General features: G+C 34.8%; 1 protein-coding gene across 6 annotated transcripts in view; it reads right to left on the minus strand.

Moving 5' to 3' along the window:
• ABI1 (abl interactor 1) overlaps positions 1-23,386 on the minus strand; it is a 130,117-nt gene that overhangs the window by 9,927 nt on the left and 96,804 nt on the right. The window contains exons 3-10 of one of the 6 annotated variants that reach the window (XM_047066713.1): positions 21,350-21,526; positions 15,064-15,078; positions 14,234-14,334; positions 12,523-12,663; positions 9,134-9,234; positions 8,185-8,265; positions 3,931-4,107; positions 723-809 (exon numbers count right to left, since the gene is read on the minus strand). In XM_047066713.1, the coding sequence (XP_046922669.1) occupies positions 723-809; positions 3,931-4,107; positions 8,185-8,265; positions 9,134-9,234; positions 12,523-12,663; positions 14,234-14,334; positions 15,064-15,078; positions 21,350-21,526 (880 nt within the window). The remainder of the gene's footprint in view (positions 1-722; positions 810-3,930; positions 4,108-8,184; positions 8,266-9,133; positions 9,235-12,522; positions 12,664-14,233; positions 14,335-15,063; positions 15,079-21,349; positions 21,527-23,386) is intronic. The other 5 variants (XM_047066709.1, XM_047066708.1, XM_047066711.1 and 2 more) reach the window with 5 other exon arrangements.

Consider the following 23,386-nt stretch of genomic DNA (forward strand, 5'->3'; position numbering starts at 1 on the left):
CTACTCTATCCTAATTAAATTCATGTATCCTAAAGAATTTCCAAAAATTGTAAACCTGACCTTCTTGAGAAAAGACCTAAAAATTGACATGGGCCTGCATATGGCCAGATCATGAAGAGGGCTCAACACTGATTATCACTATCACTCCTAGATGGATAACTTGGATGTAAATTAGTTATTCTTGCAGATTCATTCTCAAGCTAACAACAAATTGTTATATAGATTCAAAATTATTTATGTATAAAAATCTGATAATACAAAGCTTTCTCTAAAATTTTTATGTAACTAAAAGGGGGGGGGGGAACTGCCCCAAATGCGTAATAAATTTAATCTCATACTATAATTATCTATATATGAATTTGTTGGCAACAGAATAAAAAAATGTTTTCTAATTCCCCTAATAGCTATTGGAAGCTGGCAGTTTCCATACAATTTGAATTTTTGTTTGATTACACTTTCCTTAAGAATCTGCAAAGATCAGATTTCAAGTTTTAGATCATGTAAATACATAAGAAAGTTGAAGTTTTGAAATTTATATGGGTCAGTAATCATGCATACAAGAGAAAAAACTGAAGACCGTGCTCTTCAGTTTTAAAAACGTATCTGCACCTATTTTCAAGGTAAGATTAGCGTCTCAATAAAAGGAAATGATGACTCATCAGCCATGCATGCTATAAGGAGACAGCCTCTACTCTTTGACAGCTCAGTTTTTCCAAACTTACTGTTTTCCTGCACCCTGGCCACGAAGCCTGTGAGAGGTATCTGTGGAGTCAACTGAGGCATAGGGGGAGGGGGTGGAGCAACAGAAACTGGTAGCAACAATACAGTATGGGGGAGTAAAACAGATAAAGGAAAGAAAAGGAAACAAACAAAAAGCAGAAGTCAGTTACAAGGACCACAAACATAAGTATGCAAAGAACAGTTTGCAAATGAAACAAAACAAACAAAAAACAAAACAAAAACCTGCAGAACCTTCACGTTCACTTCCCACCAGCAAACCTGAACTGTGTTTATAGCCCACTGGTTAAATTTTATGTTTAAAAAAAAAAATACATTTGATTTAATCCTAATATTAAACTGTTTGGGGAAGGACTTAAATTTACCATCACATTCATTTTCATGCAACGAATTTTCAAATTCTAAGGAAAGACTTTAAAAAAATGAGTAACAGCAAATACAGATGGAGGTTTCCAGGATACTGTCTGGAATAATTCCAGGATACTGTCTTTGCCTATCTCTGTAACCCAACAGGTATGTATGTCTAGCTTTAAGGTAATGCTGTAAATGAGAACCCAAATAAGTACGTTATGGAATAGCGGTTTCTTCCATATGTAAATAAATACATTAATCACAGGTTTCCTTTAAAAACCAGTTATTATGTATCTAAATTTGTACATAGTTCTCCAGGAAAAACCCTTATTTGTAAAACAAGGTCATTATTATTTTCTAAGCTGACAATTTTATTTTCAAAGATATCACTCCTAAATTTACCAGGGAATAACAGTGCTCTACATACCATGTTAACTGTTCATAGAGTTTCATAGGATAAGTATTTCAAAGTGGCCTTCTTCATTTTATCACTGTTCTGAGCCTATATAGGGAACCTGATCTCACAACAGGTTAAAATATACAATTATTTGCATTAAAGTACTTTCTAATAAATCACTGAGTAGCTGTAATCATTCCAACTGTTTTCTGGAGAGGACATAATTTGTAGGAAATTGATATCAAATGTTCACATGAGCAGCAAATATACTAAAAACTCTAACAACTAGAAGTAAACATTCAGAAGTTCACCACTTTGTCTCATTTTAACTAGGCAGTAATTGCCAAAGATTGCTCAGAAAAGTCAACAGGACTGAACTGCAAAATGCAATTTACTGGCAGTCACCAAAATGTGACACTAAATTGACAGAGAAAAACAATTTATTCATTCCCAAGGATCATGTAACCAAAGGGTTGTTTCAGTTAACACAACGTAGAATTTTGTTGGTAAGCATAAAAATTTGAAAGAGGTTAGGTATTCAAAGCAACAATAACAAAGCAATGTAAGTTCATTAATATTCATTGTATGGCTAAAATTGACATCAATTCACTAGGATATTGGTCCTCATTGATTTTGATACTTTGTATATAGAAGGCTTGTTAAGAAGTAAAATATTACAGTTCTGATTTAAAAAACAAAAACCCTCCCACAAACCTAAAAAAAATTGTTTAGAAACAACCCTTAGTAACTAGACATGCTGGTTAGTATGTAGAGAAAAAGAAAAGCTATGTTAGGAAGATACTAGTCGTTATCGCCACACTTGGGACAGAAGGGGAAATATGCACATCAAAACACTAAAAACATTTACGTACCAATAATACTATAACAACCGCTACTACTACTGCAATTACTACAACACCAACAGTAACTAGACTGAAGGAAAATTATTTTGACACATAATTTATTTTTTAAATTCGACATAATATTTTTTAAATTCGAGTCCAAATTTCCTTTATAGTTTCAAAAAGATATAGTCATTCAGTAACGAAAATGTCTTATTTAAGAATAAGTAACCCACCAAGCACTGTTAAAATAAAACTGCACAAACATATATTAGGTGAAGTGTCACCAAAAATTCTATTTGCAGAATGAACTAAATGTCTAAGTGAGGAAAAGAAAAAAAAGAACATAAAGATGGGATCTAAAAACACAACATAGTATAAAAAAAAATTTAAAAGATCATGAAACTACTGAGGCTAATAATCCAATAATCCAGGGAATATTAAGACTCTAGCTACCTTTCATTACCAAACGGAAATCAAGGAAAATGTGAGATAAAAGTCTAGCTGGCAAAATTTCTTGGTAGCCTGGAAGAAAATTTTAGTCTGGAAAAGGACTGTATAAACTTGAGGATTATCTGTGAATTTTGACATTTCTGCTAAAGTGTTTTTCAATTCTTAGAAGTTTCTTGCTATAACACAATCTTTAACTCTAAAATTTACACTGGAAACAAGTAAGACAACTTTCCTCTAGCTCTGCTTTAAAATACATGTTCAGAATATGCATTATAAATAAACTTAAAACCACCTTCCTAGGTAAACAAGGAGTATTCAGTGTTTTTTACTAATACAACATGCAGCTCTAGAAAGCAGTTACAAAAGCCACATGGGAAAGTGTGTTCCAGTCTATGCCCAGTATTCACCTCTTCAAGCCAATAATAAATACTGGACAACAGGCTCATTTCAGATTTTTTTTTTTGAATTAAGCATTTTAATATGAAACGAAATTAATGATTTTCAATGTGAGTTTAATATGAAACTGAAATTAATGATTATCCTAAGCAATTCATACTTCCTGTCTTTAGATGCCAAAACTATTTTCTAATCTTTAAATATCTTTAAGCCTTTAAATTGCAGTTAGTGTTGAGATGTGCAATTTGATGTGAAGAGAAAGAAATCAGAAGGAAGTCCCCACCCCAACTGTTACAGTGATTAGAAACAGAATAAGCAGGCATCACAAATGTTTTCAATGGTTCAGAACTCATTTCAGTACAGGTTAACAAGCTTAAAAGTGATAGCCAGCAATTTCATTATATTAAAGAACAATTTTTCAATGTTCTTACTTTCAGTGCTATTGAATGGTCTCAAACATGCCAATAAAAATAAATTCAGCTTAACTAATTTCAGTATTTTTTCTTCTAGTTCTATTTATAGTAATAAAAATTAAATTTTAGTACATAAATATACTAAGTCTGAATTTTTTGAGAGATAATGATAAGCAATTATTCTTAAAATAGCACAGTTCAAGGACCAACTTCCTAAAGCAAAAATAAACATGAAATAGCCTGGTTTCAATTGTTGTCTATCACTGGCAAGAAAATCAGCTTCAAATACTTTTGTTCAAAAGGAACTCCACTGTTGTATGCCTGCAAAGCACAAGCTTACTTGAATTCTGAGAATAAAGTGGACCTCCATTAACATGAGGCTGAGCAGAAAACTGAGCAGTCACAGAGGGAGCTCGTCTGTATCCACCAGAAGATGTCGAGGAGGTGGTCGAGTTGTGTCGGGAAATCTGCCTGGTCATTGTGCCATACTGGGAACCAGGAGCTGAGCCCGGCGCTGCTGCAAAGCATTAGTCAAAGGCAACCAACAAAGAACTTGAGCACGTATGTCACCTCCAATGGCAGAACAAAGGGAAGGGGACTCACAGTAAGAAATATTTACTTTTTAAAGCCCACAGCACAAAATTAAGAGAAAAGTAAAGATAAAACACAAATAGCTCCTCTGAAGTTAAAAACAGAAGGAAAAACAGATACTGTATGGAAAGCTGCAAAAGTAAGTAAGCAACATTCTTAAACTTTTTAATTTGGCAGAATCCCAAATGGTAGTTTGCTAATATTATATATAAATTTTTCTGTATCAGTTTAGAATAATATATAGCTTTTATATGTAAACTATATCTCTCCAACAAAATAAGTACCAGAAGATAATCTGAGATGAAAAGCATCGGTTTTTAGATGTGAATGTATTAATAGTTGGTAAACTTCTTCCTTTCCATTGCCAAATCTTCAGAAGCACAGGTTAAATTATAAAATTTAAACAAGTAAGCATACTTTCTACCTATGCTACTATATTTTAGTCCTATATTTAGTGAATGTTTATTGTGTTAGCAATTATTATCAAATACAACATATGATAGAATTTTTATGGGAAGCAAAATTTCTAGTTTCAAAGTACTCATATCTAGAATCAGATTTCTTATGTATCTCCAAACTTTTAAGAATAACATACTTCCCTTTCACTGAGAAACTGGAAATAATTTTAGACTTTGTAAAATAATTTTACAATTTCAAAATTTCAAAAGCAGTTTTATGTAGAATATCCATTACCTTTCTCCATACTTGGAGGGCTTTTTCCATTCTTTACCCAAAACAAATCTTCTTTATTATCATACATATCTAAAATGACTAAAAACTATCAATAATTTTATTCAACGTCATCTTTACCAACATTTCAAAAGTTTAATATTTAAAAGGTTAATAAAGTTCAAAGCCTCTAAAGTTAACCACACTTTTCAAAGGTAACTTCAGGATTAATGTTAGCCTTCTTTGCCCCACCCAAACATCTAACCATGACTAAGTATAACTAGTTTATTTTCATTCAGTTGTGTAATTAACCTCTCCTAGAGTCATACAAGTGATTACCATAAAACCATACAGCAGAGGTTGTTCATTTTAAAAAGTGGTAATATTTAACATTTTGGAGCTCCCAAGCCATAGGCAGTAACTAAATATTTGAATCACCTACATGGTCCTCTTCTGAACAGAAACACATTTTAAAAATAATACCCTAATCAAAAGAACTCATGAATAACTAATTTTGGATAGCCAGGGTTTCCAGAGAGCTCTAAGAAGTAAACCTTTAACTTTTTAATAGAGACCTCTGTAAAATGATTTTTATATTTCTCTGACTTATACATAATTATATATACTAATATATATAATATATATTAAAACATAATACATTAAATATATATAATACATAATAAAATATATATTAAAATATAACTTATATGTATACTAATATATATAATTATATGTAATGGTTGTAATTTACATAAATATATTTTTATATGTAAATTAAAGAAAAATAAGATACTCAGCTCCAAGAAACAGAATATTACCAGTATCACCAAAGCTTCCTGTTTGAGCCTTCTAGATCCCAAAACCAAAAGGTATTAAACATTCTTTCTTTACAGTTTCTTTTTTTAAAGCACAGATATATACAGAGAAGTCATAATTTATAAGCTTTCATAATGCAATAATTATGCATGCTGCTGGCTTTCTCTTTTCCTTTGATATTCTTTTTTTAAGATTCGTCCATGTTGGTAAGTATATCAATATTGTATCATCCATTTTTGTTGCTTTATTTGAATGTGAACATTGCACAATGTATTTATCCATTCTATTGTTATTAAACATTTGGGTTGCATCCAGATTTTTGCTGATATTAATGCTACTACTATGAACATGCCTAAATATTTTTCCTGAGTTTCTCTACAACACTGATTCTCAAACTTGGCACTGATGAGAATTTCACCTTGAGGGCTTCTTATAATACAGATTGCTGGGCCCAGTCCTCAAAGTTCCTGAGTAAGTAGGTGTACAGTGGGATCTGAGAATTTACGTTTCTAACTAGTTTCCCTGTGATGATGATGCAGCTGCTCTGGGGATCACACTCTGAAAGCCACTGTTCTAGGCCAGTGGTAAATTGTATCATCTTAGTGTCCACTCTTTAAAATTAGAGAACCTCAAAAAGCTTTTGCAGAGGTGGGGGACAGCAATAGAGTAATTACAGTAATTACTATAATAGAAATTAAAACTGAATTAAAACACACGAATATTACTGGGGCACCTGGGTGGTTCAGTCAGTTGGGGGGGGTCTGACTTGGGCTCAGGACATGATCTCACGGTTCGGGAGTTCGAGCCCCGCATCAGGCTCTGTGCTGGCAGCTCAGAGCCTGGAGCCTGCTTTGGATTCTGTGTCTCCCTCTCTCTCTGGCCCACCCCTGCTTGTGCTCTCTCTCTGCCTCTCAAAAAATGAATAAACGATAAAAAAAAATTAAAAAAAAAAACACATGAATATACAAAAAAACCATTCTGTTAGCTGTCACAGCAATGATTTTATCATAAGTCACAGAGGCTCTGGAAACTCCCACTGTATACTGGTACCACAATGAGAAATGAAAAAGGCAAATAGGTCTTAGTATTATTATGAATATAGTTCTGACCTCAAAAACTCCAGTGGCGCCTGGGTGGCTCAGTCAGTTGGGCAGCCAACTACAGCTCAGGTCATGATCTTGTGGTCTATGAGTTCGAGCCCCGCATCAGGCTCTGTGCTGACAGCTCAGAGCCTGGAGCCTGCTTCCGATTCTGTGTCTCCCTCTCTCTGTGCCCCTTCCCTGCTTGCTGTCTCTCTCTCTCTCTCTCTCAAAAATAATAAATATTAAAAAAAAAATTTTTTTTAACACTCCATAAAAGGATCTTAGCAGCCCCCAGGGGTCCTGTAGCCATATTCTAAGAACCAGTACTCTAGGGTAAATATCTAGAAATGAAATTATTAAATCTAAGGTAGAAACCCATTCAACTTGACCAGGTAACAGCAAATTACTTCCCAAAGTGCGTGTATCAACTAATAAACTCTAATAAACTCCCACCAGCAATGTCCTTTCCTGTTACTACACATCCTCATCAACATTTAGAACTAGTAGACTTCTATATTTCTACCTATCTAGTGAATATAAAATAGTATCTCATCGTGATTTTATCTTTCATTTTCCTGATTATTGCCCACACTGGGGGCATTTTTTCTCACATGGACTTTCTAACGATCATTTTTATTATTAGGGTCTTCTTTTTATTACCTCCTTTTGTCCCTTTTCCTTTGAGTACAAGTACCATGGTTTTGAAAAGATGTAGCAGGACAGCTTCATTTTACCCAAGCTGAAACTCCACTGTCATTTGAAACATTTCATTACCCATTTCTACTCAGATTATTGCTACTGTATATTTCTAAGTTGAATGGCTTCATACTGTGTCTATATTTGGAATTCCTTATATGCTCAATCCAGTCACCTCTAATTTAGGAACAATGTAAATGTATTCGATTAAAAAATATATATTTCTTGGCATCCCAGATGCCAAAAGTACTGAACTATATCAGAGTTTTTCACACTACGATCCACAGGAAAGCCTCAGAGCACCCCATAACCATATATCGTTTTCTTCTCCATTTTTTGTTTCTCCTATCACTCATTCTCACCCCAATTCTTTGACTGTTGTATATAGCAGGGAGTTCCAAATCAAGTTTCACTTAAAAAAATATTATATTACTAATTTAAAAATATCTTTTTGAACAATCACTGCTATAATTTTCCTTAGAAAATCCGAACAAGAAATACAAATCACATTAAAAATTAAGCATAGAAACATTGCACATTTCAGAGGACAAGATTTTATATTTAACTGTGTAACTTCAGAGGCCTTTCACCAGAAGAAATCAGTGTAATTAGATTTAACACTTTAACCTTTGTGTTACCACCTACAACCTAATAACTATAAAAGCTAGCAGTCTAACAGAGGAGTTTATTATGAATTGTGCAAAGTAAGGTACATCACTGCAGTGGTTACGCAATCTCACCTATCACAGTGTTCACTGGGAGAAGTGGTGGAGGAGGTGATACTGGTGGAGCTCCAGAAGGAGGAGGGACAGAAATGTTTTCTAATAAAATAGTTTATAATTTAGGTCAGAATACAAGAAAGAGAACTAAACATTCTGAAACAGCAAGAAAGCACAAAGTTGTGGAAAGGAAAAAAAACAAACAGACACCCCCATGTAAAGCATGCCTAAATGAATATGAATTTTACTAGGTAAAGAGGACACAGAGATCATACTTGCATTAACTATAAAATATGCCTGTTTTATAAGTAGCTTTTTCTCCTTTTTCAGTAATCTCCTTGAGAAGCTAAGAATTTTTCCCTAACAGTTTTGATTATCATACTTACTTTTTAAATATATATTTTTAACATTATGAAGTTTTCATTTACTAAAAAATCAAGGGATTAATTTAATGCTCTACGATGATTTCTTAAATTTTTTCTATAATCTAAAGAGCAAAAGGACTTTTCTTATTTTAATCCTATTTTATATTCATGGCATTTTATTCATGGCATGGAATATTATACATAAATGTAGTAGTCATAAAACAAGCGAACACGAGAGGTGAGGCACTGACCTACAAGGTAACATCAAAACTCACTGGTATATAATTTACATTAAAGACACTCCTGCTCTTGAAATAATAAATGTCATTCTTGACTAGTGCCCAAGGCAACTATTTCTAAGCAAAATAGCCAAAACACTACTTAGTAAAGCTATTTAATAAGCTCTGTATGTAAGAAACAGCTAGGAAAACCCTGAAGTTTCCATGAAAGTCTCCCTAAAAATGTTTTTAAATGTTAGCATTTCTTCTAGCAACAATCACATAAATTTAATAAGCAATTTTATCTAAAATAACTAAACTATTTCAGACTTTATAATAAAGCTCATAAATACTACCACATATTAAAACAGATTAATAAAAAAATACCTGGTCCAATAGTGGGTGGTGAAGGTGTAGGCACGGCAATGGGAATGCCAATACTGCTGCTTCCACTGTTTTCTCGACTTCCACTCCCTCCACTACTTCCACTGAAAAGTAAAAAATGTGAAAAAAGCCATTCTAGAGATTTACCCAAAAACAATGAAACAATCAATTCAAAGCCACTAATTACTCCTTTTATAATGTGTATACGTATGTACATCAAAATTTTTAAAACTGTTCAATACAATTTTAACCTTAATACTTAAGGCGGTTTTTGTGTTTTGCACTACTTCTCAATCTACTGGAAATCAGTACAGTCCTAACACAGTACACAGAACTATCAGAAGAGGTCATCCTTTTGATAAATGAATCACTATTAAATTCTTATACAATGAGTCATCAAAAGTTGATTTTTTTTTTAAGTTTATTTATTTTGAGAGATAGACAGCAAAGGAGGGGCCGAGAGAGACAGGGAGGGGGGGTGGGGGGAGAGAGAGAGAGAGAGACAGAAAGAGACAGAGAGAGAAAGAATCCCAAGCAGGCTCTGTGCTGCCAGCACAGAACCTGATGCAGGGCTCAATGCTACGAACCATGAAATCATGACCTGAACTGACACCAACAGTCAGACGCTTAACTGACTGAGACACTTAACTGACTGATGCCGCCCCCCAAAAAGTTTACTTAACACCTACTATGAACAGCAGTACCAAAGCAGACATGAACTAGGCTGCCATGGAGCTCACAGTTGAGAATGGGAAAATAGACATTAAAAAACAACACAATGTGGGAGCCTGGGTGGCTCAGTCAGTTAAGTGTTCAACTTCAGCTCAGGTCACAATCTCACGGCTCATGAGTTCAAGCTCCGTGTCAGGACTTTGTGCTAACAGCTCAGAGCCTGGAGCCTGCTTCAGATTGTGTGTGTGTGTGTGTGTGTGTGTGTGTGTGTGTGTGTGTGTCTCCCCTCCTCTCTCCCGCTCACACTCTGTCTCTATCAAAATTAAATAGACATTTAAAAAAAATAGCATGATGGATGCCACAAAAGAAAATGTACAAGATGTTATGAAAGTAAGTTAATAAAAAGTGTAACCAGTTTTATTCTGGAATTAATATGAAAATCTCCATCTATCTCAAAGAATGGTGATAAAACAGGGAAATTTTTTGGAAAACAAGCAAACCGGCAAAAACAAACAAAACAAAAAACAAACAAACAGTAGTGAAGTTTCAGCATGGCGCATTCTAGAAGAGTTGATACTGTTAATGCTAAACAATCCCTTACTATTCTAATTCCTATGGATTCACTGTGTCTTTAGGCATAGGACCTCACACTATCCAGTTGTTTTTAGTAATGTTGCATGCACATGTATACTAATGTATATATGTGCACATGTAACCTTAGGCTCCATAGTATAGTTTAAAATCAACATCACTGGCTCAATAGGCCCAGAAACTCAAGAGAGCACTGCTTAGATAAAATTGATTTTCTTCTCCAATGTGATTATTCTATAATTACATTATCATATGTTAATGCAAGAAAAAGAAAAAAAGAGCAAGCTGTTTATATAAAATAAATAGCTTCAATGTAAAGGCCTCCCTACTCCCTCAAGCCAGGTGATCAATATTCTGCTTTGTGCCACCACTGCATCACAATCATATGAAGTTTTTGTATTTATTATGGTCTTCTACAATTACTAGCTTATGTGTCTTTTTTCTCACATAGGGGTTGGAAAATTACAGCCAATTGGCCAAATTTGGCCCATAGTTCATTTTTATGACCTGTGTGCTAAGAACATTCTTTTCATTTTTAGAAGTTTTTTTAAAAATTGAAAGAGGAGTATTATTTAATGACACATTAAAATTACAAGAAATTCAAATTTCAGTTCTGCATACAAAGTTTTATTGGAACACGGCCACATGCTCATTCATTTAGGTGTTGTCCATGGCTGCTTTCATGTGCAATGACAGAGCTGACCATATGGCTCACAAACCCTAAAATATTAACAATCTGGCCTTTCATTAAAAAGTTTCTTGGGGCACCTGGGTGGCTTAGTCGGTTGAACATCCAACTTTTGATTTCGGCTCAAGTCACAACCTCACGGTTTGTGAGGTCAGGCTCTGCACTGTCCGCACAGAGCCTGCTGGGAATTCTCTCTCTCTGCCCCTTCTCTGCTTGTGCTTGCTTGCCTGAGCGCACACACTCTCTCTCTCAAAATAAATAAACTTTAAAAAAAAAATTTTTTTTTAAAGCTTGTTGATGCTTGTTCTAACAAAATGAGCTTCTGGAAAATTAAACTTATTTTCCTGGTATATCCTTAGTATCTAATGAAGTAACTTTTAGTGACTAGTTGTTGAGTATGATTAAACTATTATTCCATTATAAAGAAAAATCATGCTTTGAATTATTATTCAAAAATATATAAAAAAAAAATTGGTCCTCACTGACCTTGACCTGATATAGTAACTGCAGGTATCAATATAATCATTTCTTTACTAACAGTAACAATAACAACAAATTTCCATTACACAGCACCTGAGAGGCTTGACTTCCCTGAGTCCCCTCAAAATGATTTTGCGAAATTTCTCTAATATACCAACCTAAAAGTCAAGGTATAGAGAGAGAGGTTCCTTGCCCACGTTCTTAAGTGACTGATAAAACTAAAGAAAAAAATAAATTAAACTATACAATAAATTTGTCTGGCTGTATAAAAATATCCAAACATGGTGTTGCTACTTTTGGGGGGAAGGGCCTAAGCAGGACTTTAGGGTTGCTGGTCATATTCCATTTTCTGATCTGGGGATGGTTATGTGGGTGTATTCAATTTGTATTAAACCATCAAGTTGTATACTTTACAAATTGTATACTTTTCTGAATGTACATCATGCTTCATAACCCAGTTTTTCAAAAATCCACTGGGGAGGTGACTTCTAGAACTTTTTTTTTTAGCAACTTACATATTGTAGTATACCAACTGTCTTAACAAATTCTTCCTCATATTTCAGGTGTCCTTTTACTTCCAACCTCATAAAGTTTGTATGTTGTATAATTTCTGATATTTCACCTTTTATCCAAAAATACTTAAGAGTGGTTGCCTTGATCTTTAAATAACTGTTTTAAAAAACATTCTTTAGGCCCTGATCCAAATAGGCATTTATACCTCCATCAAAAAGAAAACATAATAGCAATTTGCAATTGTATGAACAGATATTTAAAATCCCCCCAAAACAGAGGAATTACCATACAAATTTCTAGAAACATCTACAATGTTATTAACCTCATCTTTTATATTCTATATTAGCATTAGAGCAGTACTTTACCTTTACTCAGCAACTTTACAGGAGTTTGTCGCCAGTCAATAACCCCCACTCATGGATATTCAAAGGCTCAACTGAAGGTTTACCTGTGTGTCCTCGGTCTCTGGTTTAAAGAAGCTGTCCTGCCTGGACTATGTTGACTTCCGAGCCTAGCAGGACTTGTCATGTAGTCATTAGGAACTGTTGGGGGTTTAACAGGTTCCAGGGTTTTGTAAGGAGTATTTCGTCTAAAGAAGCATAACAGAGAAGGAATAATGAATAAGAAAGATTAAGTGGTAATCCCCCCCCCCAAATCTGTGATTGTCTCTTGATAACCAAGTACAAGTTTTTTTCTTTAACTTGTAATAATAAAGTTTTGTTTAAAAAAAAATTCTTTGGGTGCCTGGGTGGCTCTGTCAGTTAAGCGTCCAACTTCAGCTCAGGTCATGATCTCATTTTTCATGGGCTTAAGGCCCACCTCAGGCTCTGTGCTGACAGCTCGGAGCCTGGAGGCTGCTTCAGATTCTATGACTCCCACCTTCTCTGCCCCTCCCCCACTTGTACTCTGTCTCTCTGTCTCTCAAAAACAAATAAAAGTTTAAAAATAATTTTTTAAAGAAGTGTTCTAAAATAAAATAAAATAAAATAAAATAAAATAAAATAAAATAAAATAAAATAAAATAAAATAAAAAAAACTCTTAATTGGGGTATATAAGCTTTGTTACTTTACACAAAAACTAAAATCTGTTACTTTTTGTTATAAAAACCCTAGGAAAGGGTAATTTAAAAGTTCTAACCTTATTTCTGAAAATAATGATTCTAATTTTTTTTAATGCTCAGTAATATTAATCTTTGAAATATACATTATTACCAGCCAGCTCAGTCACCCACAAGCCACTGTCCTTGTACATTGTATGAAAACTATCTCCTCTGCATTTTATTCGTACTTCAGTGTGGAAATAATATGAACAAGTACATTTCCAATCCTATATAATGCCACGCATTTCTTAATAAATGATTTTAACTTTTCGATTTAATAATTTCATGTTTTTTTTTCAGGGGACAGGGGTTTACAGAACAAAAATGGAAACTAAGATTCTATGAAACTGTTGATTGTTAATCCCTGTTACTATAAAATAATGGTTCCTCACCCTTCTACCAAAACCAAGAACTCTACTACATGACTTCCTATTTTAAGGTGAATAATCTTTCAGAAATATCTTACCAATTATTCAATATTTTTATTGCACTGAGAACTGAGAAGGAAGAAGCCACAAATTGTTACCTTTTCTATTTCTCCAACTAGCCTTCCCTCAAAGCTCAAGTATGAAGGGCCCTCAGATTACCAGCAGAAGCACAGTTAAAGATAAAGAGTCCCTAATTTCAGGTGCCAAGAAGAGATGCAGGCTATGAAATCAAACTACATAAAATACACCACTAATTTAAAGTCCTGCAATATGCATACTGTAAACACATGTGAAAGCACCATATGGAATCCTCTGGTAATTTCACTAGACATAAACTTAGGCTACACTTATTTTTTTTTCCCCAAAAAAATGAATTAGAAAAAAAATAAATGATGTTTATTGACATATATACAAAAGAAGTTTTCTAGTACAGACTTCCATAGAGAATATTATAAAACAAGCGGATTCACCATGGATTCTGTTGAAGGAAATAAGAGCCAAAATGAAATTTGTAAAAGGTAGTTCACACTGAGAGGGTCCCACAGCAAGAACCCATACATTTACTTAAGTCACAGAAATATCTTTTTCTTCAGCCTATGGATTTTCTTGTAAAATGAAGTTGAATTCTTACCCCAGTGTTCCCCGGCCTGACATGGGAGGGCTTGGTGGTTTCTGAGTAGGAGGATTTGTTCTCGACAGTGTGCCAGTTCTTGCAGGCTGGTTATTTCCATGCTAAAATGTGGAAACAGAAGCTTTCATTTTTATATCAAATTGTTCTGTTGGTGTTTTGACACCATATATTATTTTTTTAATATCAGAATGTGAAGTAAGGATTCCCAGACAATTTTAATAACAGACTTTGGTACCACATTTTAATAAGTCAAGAAACCACCTGCACTTGGCTTTTCCTATTATCTTTCTGTTATTCATACTAATTTATGGCAAAATACAGGTGTGAATATTGGATTTTATATATTATTTTATTGTTGTTAAACATGTTCACTGAGATCAAACTTATCTGCATTCAAATACTGGATTTCTCCAAATTTTTTTTAGATATGTGCATGAATAAAAACTACAGATCTCAGTGTCAACTTGCTAAAACATACATCTGAAAAATCGTTATCTTAACAATTCAGTAACAAAGTCATGTATGTCTGGAAAACCTCCAAATGGTTAAGTCAATAAAAGCAAGGCAACTATCAAAAAAATGAGCAAAGCAATAAATGTTAGCAAAATTAATGTTCCTATATAAATGCAGATGTCAATATATCTTTGATATATTAACACATCCAAGCTAAATGTTGCTGATTTGAACTGAGTTTCAGTATATTTAATCTACATAAATCCTAGGGGAAAAAAGCAGACAGACATAGGAAGAGTTTTCAAATTTAGTGGCTCTGCAGCCTCTATCAATATAGAGGGAATACTGTGGATCAAATGATAAGTAGTATCTCTTACCTTGGCTTTTAGCCACTTTACGTTGGCAAAAAAAGGGGGGAAAAAGTAGAAATTAATTCGAAATAAATTATATCTGATAGGACACGTTTATATTTACAATTATTCAATTCATGTTAATAAGCTTTTACCCAGCCATATTTCAAATATTTTATAAAGAAAAAATATCCATAAGCAATAGGGAAATATTCGTGTGTATCAAATATTTTTCAAAAGAATATATTCATAAGAAAACCACCACTTAATTATGCCAATCTTATACAGGTCCAATAATGTCTTGGGTTAGTATTTTATCCTATGAAACTAACTCAACTGAATCACAGGTGATAAACACTGATTTAAACACAAACACCTTATCACATTAAATCTAAGTCCACTTTAACACAGAAGTGTACAAGGCCTCAGGCTTTCCTAAAAAAAATCAATGCCCACGTATTCATTATCTGAATGGTAATATAGTATTTTAAAAATTGATAAATTATAAATGTTAACATTCAAAATCACATGTTGCTTCCAAATTCAGAAAAGGGCCTAACACCTTGATGTTTAAAAAAAAAAAAACCAGGGGTGCCTGGATGTCTCAGTGTGGGTTAAGTACCTGACCTCAGCTCAGGTCATGATCTCACAGTTTGTGAGTTTGAGCCCTGCGTCAGGCGATCTGCTGTCAGAGCCTGCTTCAGATCCACTGTCCCCTTCTCTCTATGCCCTTCCCCTGCTCAAGCGTGCGCGCACACACACTCTCAAAAATAAATAAAATTATTTTTTTAATTTATTTTAAAAAATAACAAATTAAATTTAAATTTAAAAAAATCACTATGCACAATAGTTCCTTAGTCAGATTCTAACTAAGGCATAAACAGGTTCCGGAAACCTCATTTGTAACTTATGAATCTAAATCTGAGCAAGCCAACAGTAGTAGGAAGTTATAGGTTGCTTTGGTTCTAAGTTTTCTTCTGAACCAGTTTAGCCAAAATTCAAAATTGGAAGAAAAATTGCTTTGGTCCTAAAGGCTACTTCTATGAAAGATGATTAGCCTATATATGAGCTAATATGGCTTATGAATAACATGAAATAATGAGTATAGTCCTAAAGCATCACTACTTGTACGATGCCACTTAAGAAAAAGTATCTTTACGTTGTAAACTCTAAGTTTGTATATTCTGGGGTCTCAAGTTCTTTCCTTAATATGTTCCCTTTTAAATATGTAGCTACCATTTTTCAGGTGACCATAAAGGCAACATTAAGAAAGTCATCCAGGGGCACCTAGGTGGTTCAGTTGGTTAAGCATCCAACTTCGGCTCAGGTCATGATCTCACAGTTCATGAGTTTAAGCCCCACACGGGGCTCTGTGCTGACACCTTGGAGCCTGGAGCCTGCTTCAGATGCTATGTCTCCCTCTCTCTCTGCCTGTCCCGTTTGGGCACACCCGCGCACGTGCTTGCCCTCTCTCTCTCTCAAAAACAAATAAACATTAAAAAAAAAAAAAAAAAGTCATCCAAAAGAGGAATGTACTTTGTCTTTTAGATACAGTCTCATTTCTAGAAATTATGCCAGAATTTTGGTGTTATTTAATGTTTGTTTAGAATGATATTGCTCATTTTTATCAATGTCTAGAATCCTACCTAGCTGCTAAATACCACAGCAGGATTTAGAAACTGTAAACTTGAATAACAAGATATACTAATGTGACAGCATTACAATACACTAAATATTATACTATTCTAAGGTAACTTAGAAGTATTCTTAAAATTTTTTTACGTTTATTTATTTTTGAGAGACAGAGATAGAGCAAAAGTGGGGAAGGGGCAGAGAGAGAAGCAGACACAGAATCTGAAGCAGGTTCCAGGCTCTGAGCCATGAGCACAGAGCCTGACACAGGGCTCAAACTCACAAACCGTGAACCTGAGCCGAAGTCAGACGCTTAACCGACTGGGCCACCCAGGTGCCCCAGAAGTATTCTAAATATAGCCACACATCTGCCCCCATTTGTGGTTTCAAGTGAATAAGAAAAAAAAAGTTAGCGTTCAAGTATAAACTGATCCCAAATGAAAGAATGAATGGAGAATTTGGGAATAAAAATTCTAGCTGAACTCTGCTACTGTGCAATGGTATAACCTTTAACTTTGTATGGAGCCCAGCCCTCTCTACCAAGTATATACAGAAGTGTTTGAGTTTGAGAGTATTAGAAGGAAATAATCTCTATATCTTACTGCTTAAAATACTCTAATTGTTAGCAACCTACAAGATTTCCACTTAAATGTCCCCAAAACACATCCAAACTAGACTTTATTTTCTTAAGATCTCACTTCATTTCTTTAACATTTACATTTACCATTTCTCTGGAATCTTGAGTTGAAAACAATAGAATTCTTTTTGATTCCTCCCTATCTTTTGGTCTAAGTAAAGCTTTATGTACTATAGGTGCTAAAACTCTGTAAGGCCAGCCAATCCTTTCTTTTATATGATTCATTAGTTTACTCCTTTGTCTAATACAACCTTTAAAAAACATCATTCCTGGGGCACCTGGGTGGTTCCATCGGCTAAGCATCTGACTTTGGCTCAGGTCATGATCTCAGAGTTCGTAGGTTCGAGCCCCCTGTCAGGCTCTGTGCTGACAGCTCGGAGCCTGCTTCGAATTCTGTGTCTCCCTCTCTCTCTCTGCCCCTCCCCCACTCGTACTCAGTCTCTCTCTCTCTCAAAAATAAACATTAAAAATTAAAAAAAAAATTTACCCCTATCCTAAATCTTTAGTGTCTCCACAAATAAAATGTAACAATTCCTAGATCACATGTTCTTTTCAAGGCTTAAAAACAAACACATACATTGAAAGTCCTTTGTAAATTAGGAACAAGTCCATAAAGCTGTTAATTATTATTATGGTTTATTAAAAATAAATGTCTCTACTAAGTACTCAGGTCTTGTCTAGTCTAACTTACCCTGAAAACTTATGCTCCCTATAAGGTTTATCTTCTTTGCGTTCTCCTTTATGTATATATATTCTAGTAGTTTCCCTGTGCTACGATTCTCTTATTCATATCTTATACTGTTTACAAAAGTCAAGCCAGACTTATCTTAAGATATTTTTTCCATATATACGGGGTGCTTGGGCGGCTCAGTTGGTTGGGCACCCAACTTTAGCTCAGGTCACGATCTCACTGTTTGCGGGTTCAAGCCCCGCATCAGGCTCTGTGCTGACAGATCAGAGCCTGGAGCCTGCTTCAGGTTCTGTGTCTTCCCTTCCCTCTGTCCCTCCCCGTTCATACTCTGTCTCTCAAGAATAAAATAAAATGTTAAAAAAATACATTTTTTTCCATATATATACATATATATATATGGAAAAAATATATATATATATATATATATTTTTTTTTTTAAAGTAGGGCCCACAAACAGCACGGAGCCCAATGAGGGACTTGAATCATTACCCTGAGATCAAGACCTGAGCTGAGATCAAGAGTCGGACGTTCAACCGACTGAGTTTCCCAGGTGCCCCATTTTTTCCATATTTTTAATTCATACCAAATTTCTGTGTAACCATCTACTTCACAGCATAAAACGCTTTAGCACAGTAAATATTTAAATAATACAAATACCAAACCCCTTAAATTTATATCACAAAATAAAATATGATGGAATATTAATTTTGGAGCATGGAAACCTTAACATAAAACTTAGCAGCTATAAGAATATTAATATATTTGGAAACAATTTTTTTAATCTGTATATATTTTTTAAAATACCAAAAAAACAGAGGCAAAAGTCAAACAGCAGTATGAAGAAATATTTGCCAATATATAAAGAGCTCATTTCCTTAACAGAAAAAAGAACCCTTAACAACCAATAGGAAAACAAATTTCTAAACAGTAAATGGGACAAAAGATAAAATAATTCTAGATCTATAACTAAGTACAGCTTCTCTCTTTTATTTCTCATAATATTGGCCCTAGCATTTGTTAAATTAACTACTACAAATTTCTAAGCTTCCTATACCTCTATACTCTAGAAGTATTTATTTAATTTGGCAATGATCTCTCAGAAAAATCAGAAAACAGGAGAAATAAAGTGGCAATGAGACAACTGGGGAAAAAATAATTATGTGTACATTTGTATGTCACAGAAACAAAATATAGACAAATATGCCACAAAGCAGCTTCTAAGATATAATGTTCTCATGGACCACCCACCCTCCCACCCCTAGTCAAAACAATAACCTGTACAACTATATAAATGTACTTAGTGCCACAAAGCTGTACACTTAAAATGTTAAATGGTAAATTTTATATTTTGCCACAATACTAAAAAAAAAGTGTCAACATCCATTACAAAAAGTAGACTGCCTAAATTTACATCTTCATACTTCATATATATACATATACATATATATATATATATATATATATATATATATATAATGTGGCATTTACACTTCCCATTTATACATTTATGATGAAATAGCTTCATTTTCTCACCCAAAATTTCCTTGTAAAATTTGCTTTCATCTTCTAATCTGCTAAGGACTATGTATTAAACTATTAAATATATTTATTAGTAGAGGGATAATATAGGATATTCACTTCTAAGCTGGTGACAGAACTTTCTTAATGCATGTATACTGTTCTGAAAGAAAGAAAAAGGAGAAGAAGTGAGTGAGAGTGGGTTTGTGTGTGTACATGTGTGCATATGTATATATGTATATATGTAAGTTTTAATCCCAAGGCAGTTAATCATACAAAGAGTTCTTCTAGACTCTCAATATTCAAATCCTAAAGTTCAATCTAGTCTAAAATATCTTAAATTAAAATTGAATTTAAGCTCTTACACAGCCCTAGCCACATCCTCTGGGTAAAAATATAAGAAACAAACAAGTAGCATCCTTTACATGTGCAAAGTGTTCAAATTTTACATACAACTTCCAAGCATCACAGTAAAGAGCAGATTCCATAATCTCAGAGAAGAATAAAGGTCAGTGTTATCAGTCAGCTATTTCCCCCCTCTTGATCAAGAACCCCAAATAATTCAGAATGCAACAGATAGCATCTGTCAGATCAATCAGCTAGGGAAAGCTTCCAGATTCTAGCTGACTCCTAAAATTCTATTATAAAAATTCTGAGGGGCGCCTGGGTAGCGCAGTCGGTTAAGCGTCCGACTTCAGCCAGGTCACGATCTCGCGGTCCACGAGTTCGAGCCCCGCGTCGGGCTCTGGGCTGATGGCTCAGAGCCTGGAGCCTGTTTCCGATTCTGTGTCTCCCTCTCTCTCTGCCCCTCCCCCGTTCATGCTCTGTCTCTCTCTGTCCCAAAAATAAATAAACGTTGAAAAAAAAAAATTAAAAAAAAAAAAAAATTCTGAAAACTAGACACAAAATCAAAATAAAGGTCCTCTAAGAAAAGGACTACTGAATTTCAGAGGAATCATTTATCCTGAGCAGAGGAAGACGGAAGAATTCAGGCCATTCAGTATGTTTACAAAATAACCCACGAACACCTATGAAGTTGACAAGTCACAGGTATCCTTCAAAAGGAGTTAATTCTGCCGTGCTAAGAAATAAACATGGGCAACAAATAATCTCTCCTAAAAGCCCTTAGGGGCAGGGGTGAGGAGGAAGAGATGGGGGTGGGGCACAAAACAAAACTACATACAATCTTTTATTTTTCCTAAGTTGCTGGAATTACAGCCACATCTACACATATGCACTAATATATAAACATATTTAGAAATCAAAGGGTTAAAGTTCCTATAAATTATTTTCTAAACCAACTCTGTAAAGCCTACAAGTTTTATTTTTAAATATCCATTCATTCATGGTTCTCACAAATTTGAAGTATTAGTTTAGGATTCAAATGGCTTAACTGATGAACAGCCATTTTAAGTTTTATTATCTTCTTAAATAAAGCCTGTTCCACAGGTCAAATTCTGCCTTAAGCTTAGTATATAGAATACACAACTAATATTAAATGTTCTTTGAAAACTGTAATGCTAGTTACTAGCTAATAGAATCTATTAATTAAGAAAATTAGGAGCACTTGGGTGGCTCACCTGGTTGAGTGTGTGACTCTTGATTTGGGCTCAGGTCATGATCTCACAGTTCATGGGATTAAGCCCCACTATGGGCTCTGAACTAACAGTGTGGAGACTGCTTGGGATTCTCTCTCTTTCTACCCCTCCCTCACAGGCTCTCTCTCTCAAAATAAATATTTTTTTAAAAAGAAAATTATTTTTATCTTCCTATTTCCTACTCAAAATATTTACTGGATAAATTATTTCAAGTTAATGTAATATAAAAATGCTTACCTTGACACCATGGCCCACATCATCCAGAACTGTATAGTCAATAGGTTTCCGAATATACCTTACAGGGCGCTCCATATTTGCAGGTGCTATTATTTTGTGAGTTCTTGATGTATTCTTATTTGTTGTCAAAATGCCAATCTCTCTTCGAGCTACTTTTTCTTTATGAATGTCCACAGTCTGTATTTTAAATGTGAAAAAAGCAAAAAAATATTATTAGGCACAGTAAATTATATTATGTCCATTATACTGGACTACATACACGTTGGACCACAGGACTGAATTACATGTCTGATCTCCAGTGAATACTATATCTTTCCCTTCAAAATTAAGGAAATTAACATCCTTGAGGCTCAAAACAGGTACTATTTAAAGGTGATTAAAAGCACCAACTGATTTAATGGATTTGATTCCAAAACAATTTCCAGGAAAGCAATTTTCATTCCTAAAAACTCAGTGTGTATGGAAAGTGGGGGGGGTCTTGCTCTGAGAAGCTTACACTTTATTTACTGGGGAGGCAGACCTGGAAAAATAAAATAAAATAAAATAACTACAACACAATGAGGTTAGTGCTGTAGTGACACATGCACAATGTCAGAGCCAAGATACCTAACTAGGTTCAGAAGGGCTCACTTAAAGACTATACAGCATGTAGGTTTTTAAGTATGAATAAAAGAAGACGCAGATAGGGAAATTATTCAAGGCAATTATTAGAAAAGATGATAAGTTACAGCAGAGGTTATACATTGGCAACATGAAGCCTAGCTAATTCTGGTCTTTATGGCTTAAAAAAAATTTTGCTGTTGTTTAGTTGCCAACATTTAAAACTGGACAGTAGTCAGCACATAAGAAATAATTACACAACTACTCGACAATTTGAACTTTGCCCTAATGGTAGTGAGGAACCAATGACAAATCTGAACTGAGTGACATCATCAGATCTGCATTTTAAAAAATACCTCTGGTAGAAGTGTTGAGGACAGACAGAACAAGAGTACTGGCAGTGAGACCAGGTAGGAAGCAATTACAATAGTCTAGGTAGAAAAGCAGCAAGGGGCAGGGGAGTATTGTCAGAAAAAAAAAAACAAGAAGGGGCGCCTGTGTGGCTCAGTCGGTTGAGCATCCAACTTCAGCTCAGGTCACGATCTCGCCATTGACGAATTTGAGCCCCGCGTCTGGCTCTGTGCTGACAGCTCAGAGCCTGGAACCTGCTTTGGATTTTGTGTCTCCCTCTCTCTCTGCCTCTCCCTTGCTCATGCTCTGTCTCGCTCTGTCTCAAAAATAAATAAACATTTAAAAAAAAAAGAAAGAAAGAAAGAAAAAGTTTCATGTTAATGCCTGTTGAAGATTCTATTTCCAAATTTTATTTACTTTAGAGAGAGAACACGCATGTGGAGTGGAGAAAGAGGGAGAGGGAGAAGAAGAGGCAGAGAGAAAGAGACAGAGAGACAGAGACAGATATTTCAAGCAGGCTCCACGTTCAGTGCAGAGCCCCACGCGGGGCTTGATCCCATGATCATGAAATCATGAACTGAGCTGAAACCAAGGGTCAGACTAAGCCACTCATGTGCCCCTCTATTTCCAAATTTTAAAAAATTGATTGGGAAATAACCTGTAATTAAAAATGTTGTCCCAACTCCAAAATAAGGCATTAGGGAGACAACTACCCTAAGTGTCTAGCAATTTTCCACATCTTATAAGAAAAAGCACTACTCCCCTGTCCTGGATATTTATATAGTAAACAGCCTTCATATAGTGTCTTCTTGGAGAGCAAATGGCAGAGTTGTTTCTTCCCAGTGTAATAAAAATAATGTCATCCCTGGGGCAAAGGTCAGGAAGGCTTTTTGCCTGTTGTAAAAAATCTGGTCCCATAAACTGGGAGTTCCTTTCTTGTAATGAAACCAACTGTGTGTACAAGTATCACTTGGCTCTCTTTGCAGGATCCTATGGAAATTGGGGCTAGTTACCTAGCACAAATACTGACATTGGCTACTGCCATTGCCATGAGCAATGACATCCTGGGTCTCATGTCTCTTAACA

Source organism: Lynx rufus, unplaced genomic scaffold (assembly GCF_022079265.1).
Source record: "Lynx rufus isolate CCGP_SWC_20201006 ecotype Redwood Valley unplaced genomic scaffold, mLynRuf1.p SCAF_7, whole genome shotgun sequence".
In the NCBI taxonomy this organism is placed as follows: Eukaryota; Metazoa; Chordata; class Mammalia; order Carnivora; family Felidae; genus Lynx; species Lynx rufus.